Source organism: Diospyros lotus, chromosome 2, assembly GCF_014633365.1.
Source record: "Diospyros lotus cultivar Yz01 chromosome 2, ASM1463336v1, whole genome shotgun sequence".
In the NCBI taxonomy this organism is placed as follows: Eukaryota; Viridiplantae; Streptophyta; class Magnoliopsida; order Ericales; family Ebenaceae; genus Diospyros; species Diospyros lotus.
In genome coordinates, this window is record NC_068339.1 from 19,153,506 (window position 1) to 19,174,300 (window position 20,795).

Here is a 20,795-nt window from a genome sequence, read left to right on the forward strand (position 1 = left end):
TAGGGTAAATTTCACACAAGACCCTAAGGTTTGGGTAAAAGGCATCAACCACCCAATGCCAATCATTGGTGGTCATAGTGGTGGCTTGGAATTCTTTTTTTTGTGATTTTAGAAGTGAGAGAAAGAGAGTAGAGAAGGGAAGGAATTTTAGAGATTTTAAAAAGATTAATCATCGTTACTTGACGATAAGGTGTATGTGTGAATGGTAATTAATCTCAACTGAGGTCAATGTTATTTCTAAAAACACATGGATGGTTGGTGCCTTTTAATGAAACCTCAAGGATGTTGTGTGGAATTTACCCTTATTATAGTAATATAGTGTTTCTTATTTGTTACTTATGATTTTATGAATATATTAAAAATAATGATGTATAAGTATTTTATTCAAATTTTGAATAAATGTGCATCTTGCATCCAAAAGGATGATGCCTACTATGCATCATGCCTCACGCACTCTTGTGCCTCTATGTGCCTTGAGCCTTTGACAACTATGTTTTCCTCACAAGAGCCTCTATTTGTATTCTTCTCACATGACCAAACTAGCTCAAGTGTGTCTTACGCATCTTATCTTTGATAGGTAAGACTATAATCTTATTATGGATAACCTACTTTCTAATTTCATCTTTTCTTGTATGATCACACATCCATCTTAGCATCCTGATCTTTGTTATGCTCATATTTTTCTTTCAGCTTTACCAAAATCCTGCCATCACATAAAAAGTCTAATGGCCTTTTCTGCTTTCCTCATTCAGCCTTAATTCTATGGGTAATATAACACCCCTGACTTTAAAATAACTAATTTATGAGTTTACATGTGATTTGTATTATATAATAAATTATATAAATTATAAATGTATAATATATATATATATATGTGTGGCAGTGCATGTGCTTGGAGAACAAGCATCAAAAACCAGATATTTCCTCTCACATTAAGAGCTTTGGCCGAGAAGCAGAGTGATGTTGGGGGAGTGAGAGATCGCGCGAGAGAGAGAGATGAGGGCTTGGGAGAGAAGAGAGAATGATCGAGGGAGATGGCAGGTTGTAGCGCGAGGAGGCGGCGACGACTATGTGCTGGTGCGGTTGCGGGCGGCCATGGAAGCTGAAGCGGTAGTAAGGCGATCGATGGTGGCTTCCAGCGGCCGGAGGCACACGGTGGTGCGCGAAGACGGCGACGATGGCCGGAGGTTGCAGCCGTGCTTGGGGCAGCGATGATTGGCAGCCATGGCAGCAACGGCTACGCGCAGGGGAGGCCGGCTGGGTTGTTGCTCGTGGTGGCTGGCGGCTGAAGGCAGCGGTGCAAGCCGCGGTGGCAGGGGCAGTCACGCGGTGGCGAGCAGCGATCGGCCGGAGGCCGAAGGCAGGTAGCCGGTGGCCAGCGGCGGCGTGCACAGGCTCACACGAGGAAGAAGAAGATGGGAAGAAAAGAAAGAAAAGAAAAAGGAAAAAAAAATAAAAGAAAAGTGGGAAAAATATGGGAAAATACCTAGAAATTTCTGAAAAATTGGGAAAAATTCTAGAAGTTAATTTGGGGCTCGAGGAGCGTATCAAAGGCTCGGAAATGGGAATTCAAGTGCGAGGTGGCAGTTTAGAAGGCAACATCGTGTGGACGTTTTTTCCAATTTCTTCATCAGATTGATTGAGATAAGGGTTTAATATGCTTTGTGTGTAAATTGCTTTTGTCATGACTTGCATAAGACATTGAGGAAGTGCCTAGGCATGAGGCTATAGACAATGGACCGTGTGAGTCTCGAGATGGGGTCCTAGATGAAATCGATGGGGCCACCAAAAGCCAGACCAGGGTGCGGTGGACGGACTTGCATGCATGTTACACTTCATTTTTATCTATGACGTCATGCTTATCAATTTACTACACTACATATTGTCTTTACTGAGTCCCTGGATTCATCCCTTTACCCCCATTAACCCAACAGATGGCTCGGGGTCCAAGAAAGGAAGGCGATGTTGGTCGAAGAGACATCGGTTAACTGTGATTGCAAACGATGGGGACGCGGGTGAATTCTTGTGTCACTTATGTAATATATAAATGCTTTGTGTTTAACTACGGGTGACGGCTTCGATTTGAATGAAATTTGGCTAAGATCAAGTTAAGGTTCCCACTATGAGTAATTCAGAGTGTGTGTGTGAACCGATTAGTCGCGGTCGGAATTGTAAGGTATTGTTGATGATTGGAGTATTTTATTGGGCATTATGGCATTTATTTATTTGAAATTAGATTTATATTTTAAGGGCCTAATCGGATACGAAAATCGGGTGAATTTCCGCTGCTTATGCATTTTAAACCTGAGTGTTCGACCGCTCGAAAGCGGTGAAGGCTGGACCCAGGACACCCATATTATTTTAATACTTTATGTTGGCAGGGCATAACCGTCCTTCGAGATAGGCCGGGGTTGTATCATGGATTATGGTGGCACCTGGTAGTGGGGGCCAGGGCGTCACAGGTAACATCCTCATTAATCTCCCTATCCTTTTAGATGATTGATCCAAGATATTTGAATTGGTCTTTCCTTGATATGACTTGTTCTTCAAGTTTGACCATAACATTATCCACACTTACATTTTTACTTACATTCCATATATTTAGTTTTTAAGATGTTTAACTTAAAGCCTCTAGATTTTAAAGTGGTCCTCCATATCTTAAGCTTATTCGCACCTTCTTTTATATCATCCACCAAAAAAGAGGCATATGCAAATAACATGCACCAACACACCCCTGTCTGAATATATTTGGTGAGTTCATCCATTACTATGGTAACTAGGTAAGGCTTAATGCAGATCCTTGATATAGTCCAATTTAATCAAAGAAGCCTCAGTATCTCCTTCACATGTTCTGACATGTGTCTCCACTCCATGATATGTCTTATAACAACTTGTAAATAAGCAATTTGGACTCCTCCTTTCTTCTCTACATAAGACTTCTCTAAGAACTTTGATATAAGATTTTTCAAAATCAATAAACACCATATGCAATCTTTGGTTTATCTCTATGCATTTCCATTAGGTGTCTCAGCAAGTATATAGCTTCCATTATTAAAAATGAAAACAAAAACAAAACAGAAAAAGAAATGATAACGAAAACTGGAAACGCTACCAAATGTCCCCTTAGACAGCTATTAACTCAAAGATATAGATGTTTTATTATTTGCAAAGACAAATTCTAAATATAGGGTACCCAAAGAAGGCTTTTCGTTAGTTTGAGATTCTTCTGTAAGCAACTGGACTGCAGCATCAATATCATCTTGACCTGTTAAAAACACCAAGATATCGCCCATTGATTCCTACCAAACAAGAAACATCATACATTGTATTAGCTTTCCATTCATTAATATCTTCAAACTATATCATTCAAAACAATAAGACATCACCCTACGTTTATCAAATAAATAAATAAATTCTGAATGGATGAATTTGGTCTTAAATGAAACCATGGGAACCAAAAAAATTCCCAATAACTAAGCATCCTAGGGTATAATGTTACCCTCTTGGCATGAATTGCACACAAATTCTTGTCCTCCAAAAGCCCAATCAATTACACTTTGGAAGCCTCTGGAGGGCCAAGACAAGCAACATCATATTAGGACAGCTTATCACACCAGCAGCTTTTTTATCTATTCTAGCCATGGTGTTCCCTCCTCCGGTGGCATCTTGGGTGGCAACAAAAGTGGTAATCTGCTAACTATTTTGTAAACGGTGGCATTTTTGTCAATTGCTTTTAAAAAAGTGGTATATTAGTACAAAATTCCTATTTGGAAGCTAAAAGAGAAGAAATTTCCACCCAAAACACAATGCCCTTTGTGGTCTGCCCTCTAGATTTGAGGTTTTAATAGTTTCTTCTAATAGCCAGAGCTATTCATATAATAAAGTTATCCAATCAAAAAATGTCAATATACCTGTTCATGAATTGACATTACTGTTGAAACAGCAGCTCTGAGATAGTCAGGAACGGGTTCCTCAACGTAACAGATCTGTACATCAAATCCTCTGCCCTGTAAATGAAGTATTAGCCTCGACTTTACCACCATTTGACAAAAATTAGATAAGAGATTCAACACCATTATATATGTATTATTTGTCTTCCAATACATATAATGTACGTGTCATTTTCCCCAACATGCATACCTCAACTGACAGAATGGCAGGCTTCATCTTTGGTGCACCCTCTTCAGTTTCCAATCCTCGGCGCTTTTTGCTAGATTTCAAAAAATGACACTTTCAGGAAACAGAACCCATTACTCTAAACCTCTAAACCAAAGAAGGTGAACTAAGAAAAATGAGGTAACAGAAAATTTAGCTGAATTAGATTGGAGTCATTGCTGTTGGTGCACGCGGAAGTATAGTGGTTTTAAAAATAAAACTTTTGAGAGAACCACAAATGCTGGATAATATTGCAGAGCTGCAGCTTCCTTTTTTTACTAAATCTGATATGGCTTCTCATTTCTTTTCTCTTTATATAGAGCCAAACAACCATAAAGGCTAATCAAAGCATTTACAGCAGCTTTGGAATACAAAAAGACTCCTAGAGAATTAATGCCATAAATGCTATATTGGAAAACAAAAAGACTACTATAAAGCCTTTCATAATACTTTAAATGTTGTGTATTTAAATGCTTCTAGAAACCACTCTAGATGCTCCTTGATATGCTGAAAATCATAAATTATCTCACAAATTCCCCTCTTAATTTGTGATTTTCAATTGAGCTTTAAACTTCTCGAACTTTTCTGAACTGATTGCTTTGGTGAGCATGTCTGATGGCTGCTCATTTGTACTCACAAACTTCAGTTGAATTTCACCCTTCTGTACTAAATCTCAAATGTAGTGATGTTTGAGTTCAATATGCATAGTCTAGGCATGAAAAACAGGATTTTTTGTCATAGCAATAGCAAACATATTATCGTAACAAATTACCATAGGCACCTCTTGCTTCTGGCCTAGGTCAGCAAGCAATTTTCTCAACTAAACAGCTTCACAAGCTGCTTCCGTAGCTGCAGTATACTCGGCCTCTGCTAATGATAATGCAACAGTTTGTTGCTTCCTTGAACTCCACAAAATAATGTTACTTCCCAAGAGAAACACAAAAGCCGAAGTGCTCTTTCTATCTTCCAAGGATCCTACCCAGTCACTGTGAATGAATCCATTTAAAAAATACTCTGATTCTTTATTATACCTGAGTCCAAGTTTCCTAGTTACATTATGATATCTCGACACCATTTTCGCTGCAGAATAATGCAATGTACTCGGGCTACTCATGAATCTAGATAGTATACTTATGGGCTGCATAATATCTGGCCTAGTATGGGTCAAATATAACAAGGAACCAATCAAATTTCTATACAGCCCTTCATCTACCTTCTTGGACCCATCATCAACCTTCAGCTTCTCATTCAATGCCATAGGAGTGGATACAGATTTCGAATTCAACATCTGAAACTTTCTCAGAATATCAAGGGTGTATTTTTCTGTTGTCTATTTATAGACAACAGAAAGAGAACACGATGACTTTAAAAAGCCAAACATTACAGGATATTCTGATGCAGATTATGCATCAGATTTAGATAGGAGAAGATCAACAACCGATTATGTAATTCAATTATGGAAATCTACAATTAGCTGGAAATCTAATATTCAACCAGTTGTAGCTCTATTAACCACAGAATCTGAGTATATAGCTGTAACTGAGGCTGTTAAAGAATCTTTGTGGTTGAAAGGTTTGATTAGTGAACTCCTAGGATATGATGTGAGGGTTATTTTAAAGTGTGATAGTCAAAGTGCCATACATCTGGCCAAAAATCAGAGTCATCATGAAAAAACAAAACACATTGACATTAGATATCATTTTATAAGAGAAGTCCCTGAGAAGAAGGAGGTTGAGCTTATAAAAGTTCCTGGAAGTGAAAATGTTGTTGATATTTTCACTAAGGTTGTCCCATTGTCCAAGTTACTTCATTGCTTAATGCCGTTACAGTTTGATGTGTTTTGATTGATAAGTTTTCAGGTTATTCAAGAAGTGAGCAGAGTTAGAATGCTGAAGTTCCAGGATTACTTAGAGCAAAATGGTGGAGATTTGTTACTGTTTTGCCCAAAGTAATAGAATGCTGGAATTATGAGAGAAATCAGGAAGAAATAAAAGATGATTCAGCAACAGTTAGTTATCAGGATTTAAATGTAACTAATTGTAATTTCTAAGGGTAGTTTTGACTTTTATAAGTTAATTATTTTCCCTTAGGTAGTTCCGCCCCTCTAGTTTATAAATAGCTGGGTGCGGAGGTCAGTTCTATCATCAATCAATTGTATCTTTCATTTCCTTGTGTTCGGATACAGTGAGAGGCGAGAGAAAGAGCTGTGTGATTATAGTTCTTGTTGTCTTCTATTAGAGTATTGTAATTAAGAGGCAAGGAGAGGCGAAAGAGGGGTATTCTTGTACTGGTTTTGCATACGATTCTAGTGGATTGGTTGCTTCTTGGATTGCTGGATGTAGTGCCATGAAATGGCATGAACTAGGGTATATCGTGTGTGCTGCAATCTGGTTCGGTTTTCTTTTCTATTTTAATTATGTTCTAATTGTTTACTTTTCTGTTTTGGATGTTGATTGAATTTGGTGAGGTTTCTGAGTGATTCTTGGTTTATTAGAGTTCTCGGTTTAACACCCATTTTCCTTGCTTCACCTGTATGCCAAGAAAATACTTCGTGACACCCAAGTCAATCATTTCGAATTCATGCATCATTGATTGCTTAAAATCAGCAAGTAACTTCAGGTGTTGAGTTTTCCTAGAGTTTATGCAGTAGAAGATCAGTAAAGTGTTGAAGATTATCAGCTAAAAGATTAGAACAGTTAGGGCTAAAATACCAAGTGTAATTACTTAGTAAATTAGAGGGCCTAGTTGTAATATCACAATAATATTTAGTTACATTGGGATGTCCACCCTTTCTATAAATAAGAGGGCAGGGGAAGCAGTCGAAATTCACTCTGAGAGAGCTTCTAATATTGTATATGATCGAGTGATGGGTTTCCATTCTTGAGAAGAGAAAGGCGGGTTTTAGTCTTGTGTATTCTTGGGAGAATGTGTGCATGTACTCAGGGATATAGATAAGGGTTTAGAGGCTTGATGTACTGATCGGTTTCATCCTAATAAAAGGCTGCTCTGTGTGAATGTTGACTGCTGGATATAGGTTTGCCAAAGGCATTCAGAACCAGGATAATTCTCAACTCTTATTAGTTTGTTTTATCTTTCTGTATTTCCATTTCATTTCTGTTGTGTCTATTTTCTTAATCGATTTCTATGTTCTGTGAGTGTGCAAGAATTCGAGTGGAATTCTCCTTGGGTTTGATCTTCGATTGACAGTCCTAAATAACAACATCAGGTTATTTGCCATGTAGATCAGATCATCTACATATAAAAATATCACCATAAAATTCTGTCCACTCCATTTCACATAAAGTGATGGCTCATTCGGACTTCTATGGAAACCACTTTGCTGAAAATAGGAATCTATCCTGCTGTTCCAAGCTCTAGGAGCTTGTTTAAGGCCATATAAAGCCTTTCTCAGCCTGTAAACTTTTTCTTCTTTACCCTTCAGCTCATAGCCTGGAGGATGCTTCACATAGACTTCCTCTTCAAGCTCTCCATTAAGGAAAGCTGACTTCACATCCAGCTGATAAACCTGCAACTCTAATTGGGCTGTATGGCCAGTACCATTCTGATAGTTTCAATGCGTGCCACTGGCGCAAAAGTTTCATTAAAATCCACACCGGGCTGCTAGACATACCCTTTTGTAACAAGTCTTGCTTTATTTTTCTGCATGCTTCCATCTTCATTATACCTGGTCTTAAAAACCCATTTCAAGCCAATCACTTCCATTCCTTTAGGAAGGTCAACCAGCTCCCATGTTCTATTCCTTTCTATTATTGCAATCTCTTCATCCATTGTCTTCAGCCACTTGTCTTCTTTTACTGCTTCGAATTTCTGTGGCTCACAAGAAGAAAGAGCAAATTTTGCATTTTCATTGTCTGAATAACTCCTAAAATCACCATACATTTCAGGAGGTCTTCTAATTCTACCCGATCTTCTGAAATTAGGGGCTGGAGATGAAGATTCTACTGAACTTGTGGCTCCAGAACCTGAAACTTGTCTTCCAGAAGTACTTCCAGCTTCTGTATTTGCTGGATTTTGTGTCTGATCTGCCTCTTCAGTCTCTGTACTTTCTATAAAACCAGAGTCAGTCACTTTAATTGAGTTTTGAGAGCTGGAACTCCATTGCCACACTGCTATTTCATCAAATATAACATCTCTTGCAACAATCAAAGTGTTAGTTTGGGGATTTAACAATCTATATCCCTTGGATTCATCACTATGTCCAACAAATAACAACTTTTCTCCTTTTTCATCAAACTTATCCTTGTTAGGAGATTTATTCAAGGAATAAGCAAGGCAAGCCAAATACTTTCAAATTACTTACATTTGGTTTTCTCCCATTCCATGCTTCATAGGGAGTTTTATTCCGAACTGATTTTGTAGGGGAATGATTCAAGATATAAGTTGTTGTGTGCACAGCTTCAACCCATAAGCTATTAGGCAGTCCTTTTCCTTTTAGCATGCTTCTAGCCATCTCCACGATTGTTCTATTCCTTCTTTCAACCACTCCATTCTGCCATGGGATGCGGCTTACTGTAAGCTGCCTTTGTATCCCCTCTTTCCTGCAATACTCCATGAATGGATGGTATATGAACTCACCCCCCCCCCCCCCCCCCCCCCCCCAATCAGACCTCAAGGTCTTTATTTTATATCCACTTTGCCTTTCTACAAGAGCCTTAAACTCAAGAAATACAAAAACGGCATCTAATTTTGCATGGATAAAATAAAGTCAAATCATCCGAGTATAATCATCAACAAACAACAAGAAATATCTCTTATTACCAAGAGAGGGGGTTCTTGTTGGGCCGAATATATCAGCATGTACTAATTCCAGCGGTGCTTTGGCTCTCCATGCTGTTTTTGGAAATGGAAGATGATGCATTTTCCCAAAAATACAGCCTTTGCATAGATGATCTTTCTTCTCAATTCAGGGAAGTCCCTTCACCGTCTCCATTTGCTGCAAAAGCTGAAGTCCCCTCTGATGTAGGTGTCCATACCGCAAGTGCCAAAGTAGGGATTCCTCAATGCTTTCTCCCTTGAGAGCCATGTCATTAGAATATGACATTGCAAGTGGAAACACCTTGTTTTTGGTCATTTCAATTTTTGCCACGACCATATTCTTCTTCTTGTCAATAACCTTGCACTCATTGTTACCAAAATGAATTTGATAACCCTTTTGAACAAGCTGTCCAACACTTAAGAGATTGTGAGCCAAATTTGGAACATAAAGTACATCATGAATATACCTTTTCTCTCCCCATTTAGTATGGAAAGCAATGACTCCTTTGCCCTTAATTCTTTATGCCTTGCCATCTCCAAGGATGACAGAATTTAAGATGCACTCATGAATCTCCACAAAGAGCTCCTTGTTCCCTGTCATGTGATTACTGCACCCACTATCTAGGAACCATACTTTGTCCTCCCTGCTTTTTGTACTTAAATAGGTGTAAAAAACCTGTTCTTCATTATTCTCCTTGGAGAAATTGGCCTCAAATTTCTTAGCGTTTTGATGCCAGCAATCCCTTTGAGAATGATTAGGAATTCGACACTTTTTGCATTTGTGGTAACAATCAGTAGCTACGTGATTGGTCTTCTTGCAAATGATGCAATAAGGGCCTTGGTTGTTTTGTTTTTGAGGCTGAAAGCCTCTTCCACGTCCATGGCCTTTTCCACGGCCTCTACCTTGACTTTCTGGGACTCTTCCCTGTTGAAATTGGCCCCCCTTCTTCTCTTGATCCTTCCTTTTTAGATTCACCTTGGATTGAAAAGCCTGCTCCAAGGACTGACTTGAAGACTTCTTGATCCTTTCTTCATGTGCTTCCAAAGAACTACTAAGATCAAACATAGTGATCTTCGATAAGTCATTGAATTCTTCGATGGCAGCTGCTGCATGATTAAATTTAGGAGGTAAACTCCTAAGAATCTTCAGCACAACCTTCTTTTGGTCTATTTGATCTCCATAGCCTCTAATTTGATTCACAATCTCAGAAACCCTTGAAAAGAACTCCTTTATTGATTCGGAATCCTTCATGGATAAGGTGTCAAAACTTTTCCAAAGTGACTGCAGCCTTATGGAAACAACCTTGTCGTTACCTTGGAACTCCTTCAATGTTTCCCAAGCAACTTCGGCCTTTGTGATACCATAGATGCGAGGGTAGATGGACTTGCTTACGCCTTGATGTAGATATCTCAAGGCTAGGGCGTTCTTCTTTGTATTCTTCTTGTATTGGGTTTGATTCTCTGCAGTCCAAGCTGTATTCGAGCTTGCAGCTGGTGGTTCTTCATAATCCTCTTCAATCAATTCCCACAAATCTTGAGAGATGAAGAAGAACATCATTTGATCACTCCAATATCTATAGTTTTCACCCTCAAAGACGGGAACTTGGCTTTGAGAGTAGGAAAACATAGTGCTTGAGGTAGATGGAGGATTTGAGGCCATTTTGAAACTAGAATTGGGATGTTGGCTCTGATACCAAAATTTGTTGGTGCATGCGGAAATATAGTGGCTTTAAAAATAAAACCTTTGAGAGAACCACAAATGCTGGATAATATTGCAAAGCTGCAACTTTTTTTTTTACTAAATCTGATATGGCTTCTCTTTGCTTTTCTCTTTATATAGAGCCAAATAACCATAAAGGCTAATCAAAGCATTTACAGCAGCTTTGGAATACAAAAAGACTCCTAGAGAATTAATGCTATATTGGAAAACAAAAAGACGCTACTATAAAGCCTTTCATAATACTTTGAATGATGTGTATTTAAATGCTTCTAGAAACCACTTTAGATGCTCCTGGATATGCTGAAAATCATAAATTATCTCACAATTGGAACCAAGTGAAGAATGCTAAATAAAGTAGCAAGAGCTATTTAGATTATTTCAAACAGGTCCTACGAATCCATCATATATAGATATAAAATAAAGATGTGGGACTCATATTTTTTCTCAAAATTTTCTGACATCCTGAGAAAAGAATTAACTTTGGCTCCAAGGAGTATGAATTCAAACAGTGAAAGAAAGAGATGCAGAGAGGGCAGATAAAAGACTTGTAGATCAAGTTGTTAAGAAAGATAGTGTTAACTGTTGGAATAAATGTAATTAGCTGTCATAATTGTCAACGAGCCCTTATTTTTAGGAATAAATTATTGTACATTACTACTATAAAATCTAAATGAAGAGACAAGACCTCAATCAAGTTCTCTGATTGAACATGATATTAGAGCCTGTGTAAGAAAATACTTTCTCACCGTGTTATCCCTCCAGCGGTGCCTTTCTTCTCTTTCTCACTGTACTATCCCTCTAGCGGTGCCTTTCTTCTCAACAGTCGTTGCTTTGGTGTCAGCAATGTCCGCGAAATCGCCATTGCCTGCTTACAGATAGGACGTCATCGTCACCAAGATCTGCCACTCCAGTCGTCACGTCCGCCACTTCCAATCGTCGGCTAACCCAAAGCGGCTCAAATCTACTACTTCCGACTGCCATCGTGACTGCTAATCTATAGATCCGCCTTGTGTCGCTGTCATCCATGGTTGTCTTGTCCAGATTCGCGCTCGCCACCGCTGTTGCAACTGCCTAGATCCGTGGCTATCGCTGCTTCTCGCAGCTTCCTTCACGTGCTGCCCAGATTCGGCCGCCGCCACTCTCTTCCTTAAGTTCGATCTACTGTCGTCGTTACTTCCAGCGACAGCCTTCCAGATCGCGGCCTCGCCTCTGCCTTTACAGCTTCCACCAGATCGCGGCCTCCTCGCCTCCGCCTCTTTAATCCGACAGGCCACAGTTGCTTTCACCAACTCACCCAGATCTGACCACTTCCTCACTGTTCTTCTTCAGATCTACCACACAATTGTGATTTTTGAATCTGGTCTGCCTTTCAATTGGTTTCTAAGCTTAAAACACATATCTAAAACCAAATCTGGTCTGACCCAACCCGCCAAGCACAATCTGTTTCAGATCTGTTTAGCCCAGATCCGACCCATCAGATTTGTCCAAACTGAGTTAAACCAAATCTACTCCACGTTCGACATATTTGCCATTAAAGACACTTCAAAAGTGACTTCTATCCAAAATACGGAGAGTCCTTCCGACAAATCTGCCATTGAAGATGCTTCAAAACAGCCTTCCATCTAAATTATGGAGAGTCCAATATCTTCAGTCGCCTCCGGATCTAAATCTGTAGGTTTCTCTTCATCTTTTTCTTCTTCACCTATCATTACTTCTGAAAAACTGGTTGGAAGTACCAATTACATGTCTTGGGTCGACTCTCTTGAGTTATGGTTCATGGGTCAAGGAATGGAAGATCACCTAAGTACGAAAGCCGATGCAATTCCTGCTGCTAAGAGAGCAAAGTTGAAGAAAATTGACGCTCTTCTTTGCAGTATGTTATGGCAGACCATTGATCCCAAACTATATGTTATTTACAAGGCATACAAGACTTGTGTTCAGGTATGGACAAAAGCTAAATCTCTTTATACAAATGATATCCAACGTCTCAACTTTGTTATTTCCACTATTGTTCATTTGAAACAACAAGATATGGATATGTCTGAATTCCTTAGCCGCCTAGAATCCCTGAAGGAAGTGTTCAATTCTCTTTTACCAGTTGGCAATACTATAGAAGAACAATTGCAACAGCGAGATAAATTCTTTATGGTTCAAGGATTGACTGTCATTCAATCTAACCTTGCTCCAGTCTAAGATCAAATATTATCCAGTCCCATTGTTCCGATGCTAGAAGAAGCATTTGCTAAATTGCTTCGAGTTTCTTCCTCGTCATCAGTTATCGATGGTTCTCAGGTTGACTCCTCTGTCTTGGTGTCACAAACCTTTGGTAAGGGAGAACAAGGGAATAAACGAGGTGATAACTCATAACAATGTAATCGCCCTAAATGCAACTAGTGCCATAGGCGGGGCCATCTTCGAGAACGGTGCCACAAACTACATGGTCAACCACCACATGCTGCTAATGTAGCTCGATTTGTCACAGCCAATTCCTCAACAGAAACATTTGAGAATCATTCATCTTCATCCGTTGTTTTGATTTGGAACTGATATGAGGACTACCTTCGGTATTAGGCTTTTAAATAGATTGCGTCGTCATCCACAACTTATGTGGTGCACATTGGTAAGTCTATTGCTTGTGTTACTCGGTCTACCACTCTTGAACCAAGGTTCTTGATTCTAGTGCAAATGATCATCTCTCAGGTAACCAAAGTCTCTTTTCCTCTCTCTACTTCTTCTTGTTTGCCATCTATTACTCTTGCCAATGGTTCCAAAACATACACTACAGGCATTGGTCAAGCACGAGCGCTCCCTTCGTTACCCTTTGATTCTGTTTTATATGTTCTCGGCAGCACTTTTAATCTTGCTTCTGTTAGTAAACTGACATGTGTTCTTCATTGTTCCATAACATTCTTTGCCAATTCTGTTATCGTGCAGGATTGGGGTACGAGACAAATGATTGGTGTCGGGCGTGAGTCGCAAGGACTTTATTATCTCGGCAAGCCATCTTCCCTAGCAGCTTGCATTTCTACTGAATCTCCAACTTTTCTTCATAATCATTTGGGACATCCGAGCCTATCCAAGTTACAAAAGATGGTCCCGCGTCTTTCTACTATTTCCACTTTAAATTGTGAGTCATGTCAGCTTGGAAAACAGTCTTGTACTTCGTTTCCAAAGTGTGTCAATAATCAGGCTACATCCCATTTTGAACTTGTCCATAGTGATGTTTGGGGTCCTTGTCATGTTTCCTCTGTTTTAAGTTTTCGGTACTTTGTCACTTTCATCAACAATTACTCTTGCTGTACTTGGGTGTTCTAACTAAAAAACCATTCAAAGTTATTTACTATCTTTAAGGACTTATGTGCTAAAATTCAAACACAATTTAATGTTTCTATCCGTGCCTTCCATAGTGACAATGCTGGAGAATATTTCTCAGCTTCTTTCACTACTTTCATGGCTTCTAAAGGTATTTTACATCAATCCCCCTGTGCCTACACACCCCAGTAGAATGGAGTTGCTGAGCGCAAAAATGGCCATTTGATTGAAATCACTCACTCTTTTATTGCATAGTCATGCTCCTTCCCATTTTCAGGTCGATGTTGTTCTCACTGAATGTTATCTCATTAACCAGATTCATTCCTCTGTCTTACAACATGAGGTCTCTCACCCCATCATTTTCCTTGCTCAGAGTCTTTATCTCCTTCCACTTCGTGTTTTTAGGTGCACTTGTTTTGTCCATGACATGACCCCTGGCCGTCCCAAACTTTCAACCAAGGCTATCAAGTGCATTTTTCTTAGTTACTCATGACTTTAAAAAGGCTATCAGTGTTACTCTCCTGATCAATAGTGTTATTTCATCTTTGCTGATATTACCTTCTTTGAGGCATCTCCTTTCTTTCTCTCCTCCCTTGTCGAGAGTTGTCCAATTTTTGAGGTTCTTCCCACTCCTTACCTTTGTTCTCCCCCATTCGATATTGCTCCTACTGTCCCTGAACGTCCCCTTCAGGTTTATCATTGTCATCCCCAATCTCCTGTGGTTGCTGACAAAGAACCTGCTAACTCACCTCGTGCTCCGACATCTTCACCTACCTCGGACCAGCCAATTCCTTTTGAGCCAATTGTTGAACCTTCTCTTGAGCCCATTTCCACTCGAAAAGGTATACGCTCTACTTGTAACCTTCACCATCTACACCTTTCTTAGCTATCATCATTTGGCTTCACCCTAGTATGCTTTTGTGTCCACTTTATCTTCTATTACTGTCCCTAAAACTACCAATGAGGCGCTTTCAAATCCAGGGTGGCACCAAGCCATGGTTGATGAAATGGATGCTCTACATTTTAATGACACTTGGGAATTGGTTTCTCTTCCTCTAGGTAAATCTACTGTTAGTTGTCACTAGGTTTATACCGTGAAGGTTGGTCTAGATGGGAAGGTTGATCGCCTTAAGGCACGTCTAGTTGCCAAAGGCTACACTCAGATTTTTGGATTGGATTACGGTGACACTTTTTCTCCAGTGGCTAAGAATGACTCTGTGCGCTTGTTTTTATCCATTGTTGCAATGAATCATTGGCCTTTCTATCAGCTGGATATTGAGAATGTTTTTCTTCATGGGGATCTTCAAGAGGAAGTCTATATGGAGCAACCGTCTTGCTTTGGTGCTCAGGGAGAGTTTGGATTAGTCTGCAAACTTCGTCACTCTCTTTATGGGTTGAAACAATCTCCGCGAATTTGGTATGAATCGCAATGAGGTTGACCACTCTATTTTTTTATTGCCACTCATCAAATGATCAATGCATTTATCTAGTGGTTTATGTGGACGATATTGTCATCACTGGAAGTGATTAAGATGATATTCTTCAACTGAAGACGCATCTCTTCAACCATTTTCAGACTAAAGATTTGGGTAAGTTGAAATATTTTCTTGGCATTGAAGTAGCCTTAGACAATCTTGAGGAGGCTGGTCTGCTTGACTGTAGACCACTTGATACTCCCATGGACCCAAATATCAAGCTCTTACCAGGATAGGATGAGCTATTATTTGACCCTAATAGATATCGCCAACTTGTTGGAAAGCTAAACTACTTCATTATCACTCGGCCAAACATATTTTTTGTTGTGAGTGTAGTTAGTCAGTTTCTACAATCTCCATGTGATAGTCATTGGGATGCTGCCATTCGCATTCTCAGATATATCAAAGACGCATCAGGTCAGGGATTGTTCTATGAAAATAAGGGCCATACCCAGGTGATTGGGTATTTTGATGCTAATTGGGCATGATCTCCTCCAGATACACTTTACCTCCAGGTACTGTATTCTAATTGATGGCAACTTGGTATGTTGGAAGAGTAAAAAGCGGGATGTGGTTGCTAGGTCTAGTGCTAAAGTAGAATACCGTGCTATGGCCTTGGCAACATGTGAACTTATATGGCTGAAACAATTGCTTCAAGAATTAAAATATGGCAAGGTGACACGAATGAAATTAATCAGCAATAATCAAGCTGCCTTGCATGTAGCCTCAAATCCAGTCTTTCATGAGAGGACCAAACACAGAAATTGATTGTCATTTCATCAGAGAAAATGTTTTATCCAGATGTATTGCCACTAACTTTGTCAATTTAATCGATCAATTGGCAAACATTTTCACTAAGTCTCTTCGAGGTCCTCGTATTAGTTTTATTTGTAAAAAGCTTGGTGCGTATGACCTATATGCTCTAACTTGAGGGGGAGTGTTGGAATAAATGTAATTAACTGTCATTGCTGTCAATGAGTTGTCAATTAGGCCTTATTTTTAAGAGTAAATTATTGTACATTACAACTATAAAATCTAAGAGGCTAGACCTCAGTCAAGTTCTCTGATTCAACATTAACCAAAGACCAACTAATCTTAAATGGACCTAGTTATATGTGCATACTTCAATTATAGTGTTGCATTGACACCATAATCATCCCTGGTTCATGGAGAATTTTTACAATCCATCTGGTCTTTCTTTGCCAACTGTGCAGTCTCTGCAGGCATCCCTCCACACCTTTGCACAAATTGTAGTTCATAAGACAGTAAAAGAAATATCCTCTGCCTCATGCTTTCCCCATCATGTCAACAATGAGAAAGATCAAAGTAATGGATGACTTAAAGACTGTACAAAACAATTTGGAGGACCATTTTGACAATCTTAGTAAATATGATTATATATTCATTAATGTCCAGTTCATGTTTCCCTATAATGGTTCAAAGCCGAGCTCCTCATACAAGTTGGATGATTTAGGGAATGTAGAATGCAATATACTACAGAACAAGCAGGACAGACAGCAATAACACATTTGAAATGACTTTCGATAAATGATACTATATGAGGAGCCATCAACTGTCAAATTGTGACTCCACAAGGCACCAAATATCATGGCATTTTCAGTTACAGAAAACATATTAGAGTTTTCTATTTCCAGTTTTTTAACTTAATCTCCAATTTTCCTTTCCATTGAAAATTTGAAAAACAAGTTTAAAAGAGAAAAATAGATAACATTTTTCTTATCTTCAAAACTAAAAAATGTGCACAAAATGGTTTCTATTAATACAATATTCATGATCTTACTAATATTGTAATTTTAATAATAATTTGTTAGTAATATTATTATATTAAAATTATGAATAAAAAATTGATAATATTATAAGATTAATATTGCCAACAAAATATTCATGATATTGCTTATAAATTTTAATTCCTACCCATAATTTTAGCAATTTTATAATACTAATATTGCTATTTCTAATATGGTATTATTCATTATTAGTCAAATTTGCTATTTATAATTCCAATATTATTGATATTTCTACATTATAATATTATTTTGTTATTAGTAAATTTTAGAAAATTCATATTTTTACTATTTAGATTGATATTAACAAAAGAACAAATAATATTAATATTAGTTGGGCTAGACACTCATATTTTCTAATTTGAAAAATATGGGGAAGACACTCGTTTTGTGAAGAAAACAGTGCCAAAAAAAAAAACCCAAAGATCCTTCTAACAATCAGACAAAATTTTTAAAAACTGAAGAGCAAAGTTTTCTGTTTTCTAATTTGAAAATTCTCATTTGGACACATTTTCTAGTTTTCTATAAGAAAAATAAAACATAGGGCCTGTTTCCCATAGCTAAAAAGTCCCCAAGGTTGCAAATTTACAAAAAGAATACCCATCTCTAACACAAAGCCCTTAAATATCCAGTTAAAGTAAGTGCCACAAGGTAAAACGGCAATTGCTAACAGAGAATAACAAAAAAGAAAACACAAAGACCCACAGAGTTGAACGTGTTTATAGACAACTGTGGAAAAATATGACAATGATTCTCATTGAATTGGTAGATACATATATACACATAGGATGCCTACCTAACTATGGAAACAAATCTCCTAATTGGGTAATCTCTTATTTACAGTAACATAGATATAATCGCATCCTAATTACAGTTTTTAAATCTACAAAATATTGACCAATCACACATATAATCAAAGCCTTGATTCGCGACACTCCCTCTCAAACTGGTGAATAGATATTGTTAATTCCCAACTTGGCTGTAAGCTTGTGAAAGACCAGACTATTGAGTCCATTGGTTAGAACATCAGCTAGTTGTGATTCACTTAGTATATAAGGTGTGCAGATAAGACCATTGTCCAATTTCTCTTTAATAAAATGTCGATCTACCTCAATAAGTTTTGTTTGGTCATGCTGTACAAGAATGTGTGCAATGTTGATGGCCGACTTATTGTCACAATAGAGCTTGATAGGGTCATCCCACTTGAGTCTTAGATCTTCCAGAGTAATCTTTAACCACAACAGTTCACATATCTCCAGTGCCATTGCTCGGAATTATGATTCTACACTTCACCTTGCCATGACAGATTGTTTCTTGCTCCTCCAAGTAACTAAGTTTCCACCCAAGAAAGTACAATATCTCGTGGTAGATCTTTTATCAACCACTAAGCTTGCATAATATGCATCAGTGTAGGCCTCTAGGGTGAGTTTGCCCCATTTTTTTAATAAAATTCTCTTTCCTAGAGTACTCTTGAGGTAATGTAAGATTCTATAGATAGCTTGCTGGTAAAGTTCTATGGGTTTGTGCATGAATTGACTCACTACACTAATGACATAGGCTATATTCGGTCGTGTGTGAGATAAGTAAATTAGCCTATCGACCAACCTCTGATAAGCCTTTTTGTCTGTGTCTCTATCTCCCTTAGCTTCACCAAGTTTGTGATTAGGGTCAATTGGAATGCTGGATGGTTTGCAAGCCATTTTCCATGTGTCTCGCAAAAGATCGAGAACATACTTGAGTTGGGATATAAATATCCTTGTTTGGACCGTGCCATTTCCATACCTAAGAAATACTTCAAATTCCTTAAATCCTTAATCTCAAACTCCTCAGCCAAACATCTACCCAAGTTCTACCTCTCATTTTCATCATTTTATGCCACTATAATGTCATCAACATAAACAATAAGAGTTGTGACTGAACCTAGACCTAAGTGCTTTATGAATAGAGTGTGGTTTCCTTGGCTCAGTTTATCACCCATAGCCTACATTACTTTGGAAAATCTCCCGAACCAAGCTACAGGCAACTATTTTAGGCCATATAATGCCCTTATTAAGTCTACAGACCTTAGTCTCAGGTTTATTTCTGTTGAACCCTAAGGGTATGTCCATGTAAATTTTCCCCTCAAGGTCTCTATGCAAGAAAACATTCTTCACATCAAATTGTAGTAAAGGCTAGTCAAAGTTAGGTGCTAGGGATAAGAGAATTCTTGTCGTATTCATCTTGGCTACCGAGGCAAAGGTTTCTGTCATGACCCTGAGGATCCCCAAGGATAGAGTAGGAAATATAATAGTATTTAGCTTACATGCATTACTATACTTTGTAATTTCCTTTCTTCTTTCTGTTATAGCTAATTGTTTTGGCTATAAGAACTTATAGTCATTGTTGTAACTACACATGGATGAATGTGCAATGTTGTGAGGCTATATAAGCCACAGCTAGAGAGGATGGAAGGCATGCTTGAATTGATTGAATAAATTCTAATTCTCTCTCTATGATTCTCTACAATCTCCCTCTCATTTTCTCTCTACTTCTCTCCCTCATTTCTCTCTACATTCTTTCCCCATTTCTGTCCATTTCTTCCTCTCAAGTATTATGTTCTTGATTCTACTCCATCAGCTCCTTCCAATTGTCATTCCAATCCTAGGCTAAACCCTAGATACATGACAGTTTCTTGGTAGTCTATTCCATGTGTTTGGGTGTAACCTTTAGCTACCAACCTAGTTTTGTATCGTTCAAGTGTCCCATTTACACCAAACAGGTTTCTTCCATTTTGGTAAATCCACAATCTCCCATGTATTATTCCTCTCCATGGCCTACATTTCAACATTCATGGCATTTCTCCAATTTTCACAATTTAAAGTCTCTAATAATGTGGTAGGAATGGATGTTGTATGTATGTTTGTAAAAAAAGCTTATATGAGATGGAGAACATCTTTTAAAGGATACAAAGTGAGAGAGTGGATATAAGGGATATTTCATGCACTCTCTAAGGACCTTAGTACAGGTTCTAGATTATTCCTTCTTGAGTAAATCTGGAAAAAACATTTGTCAGTGGTGGTCTCTCCCCCTACAGTTTGGAGACTAGGATGGAGAGAGGATTTAGGTTCATGAGTTGGTGAAGTAGAGTCAAGTGCAAGTTCAACAAGTTCAAGTAGAGGTTTAGGTTCAAATGTAGGTTGGTCGAGCAAAGGTTTAGGAGCTGGTAATAAGTTAGGAAGGAATAGCTCATCCTTATCTTCCATACTTGAGGTCTCCCTCTAAGGAGAAGAGTGAGTAAAATAGGGTTTAGTCTCAACAAAGGTAACATCAGCTGAAACTAAAAAAAATTTAGTCGGAGGATGATAGCATTTGTACCCTTTTTATGTAGAAGAATAGCCTACAAAGACACACTTAAGAGCTCTAGGATCTAGCTTCTCCCGACAAGGGCTATGAACATCAACAAATGAAACACAACTGAATGCCTTAGGACTAAGTTGATTCATGCTAGGAAGAGCAGGATTGAAGTGGGATAAAACGGCCATGGGAGTCTGAAAATGTAACACTCGGGAGGGT

General features: G+C 38.5%; 1 protein-coding gene across 2 annotated transcripts in view; it reads right to left on the minus strand.

Annotated features, from left to right (window-relative positions):
* The window catches only part of LOC127795408 (probable pre-mRNA-splicing factor ATP-dependent RNA helicase DEAH9), a 90,436-nt gene that overhangs the window by 34,455 nt on the left and 35,186 nt on the right, over window positions 1-20,795 (minus strand). For both annotated transcript variants that reach the window (XR_008021791.1, XM_052327065.1), the window contains exons 8-10: window positions 4,141-4,210; window positions 3,912-4,007; window positions 3,194-3,299 (exon numbers count right to left, since the gene is read on the minus strand). Coding sequence is in view for 1 of the 2 variants with exons in the window: in XM_052327065.1 (XP_052183025.1) it covers window positions 3,194-3,299; window positions 3,912-4,007; window positions 4,141-4,210 (272 nt within the window). In the remaining variant the exon portion in view is untranslated. The remainder of the gene's footprint in view (window positions 1-3,193; window positions 3,300-3,911; window positions 4,008-4,140; window positions 4,211-20,795) is intronic.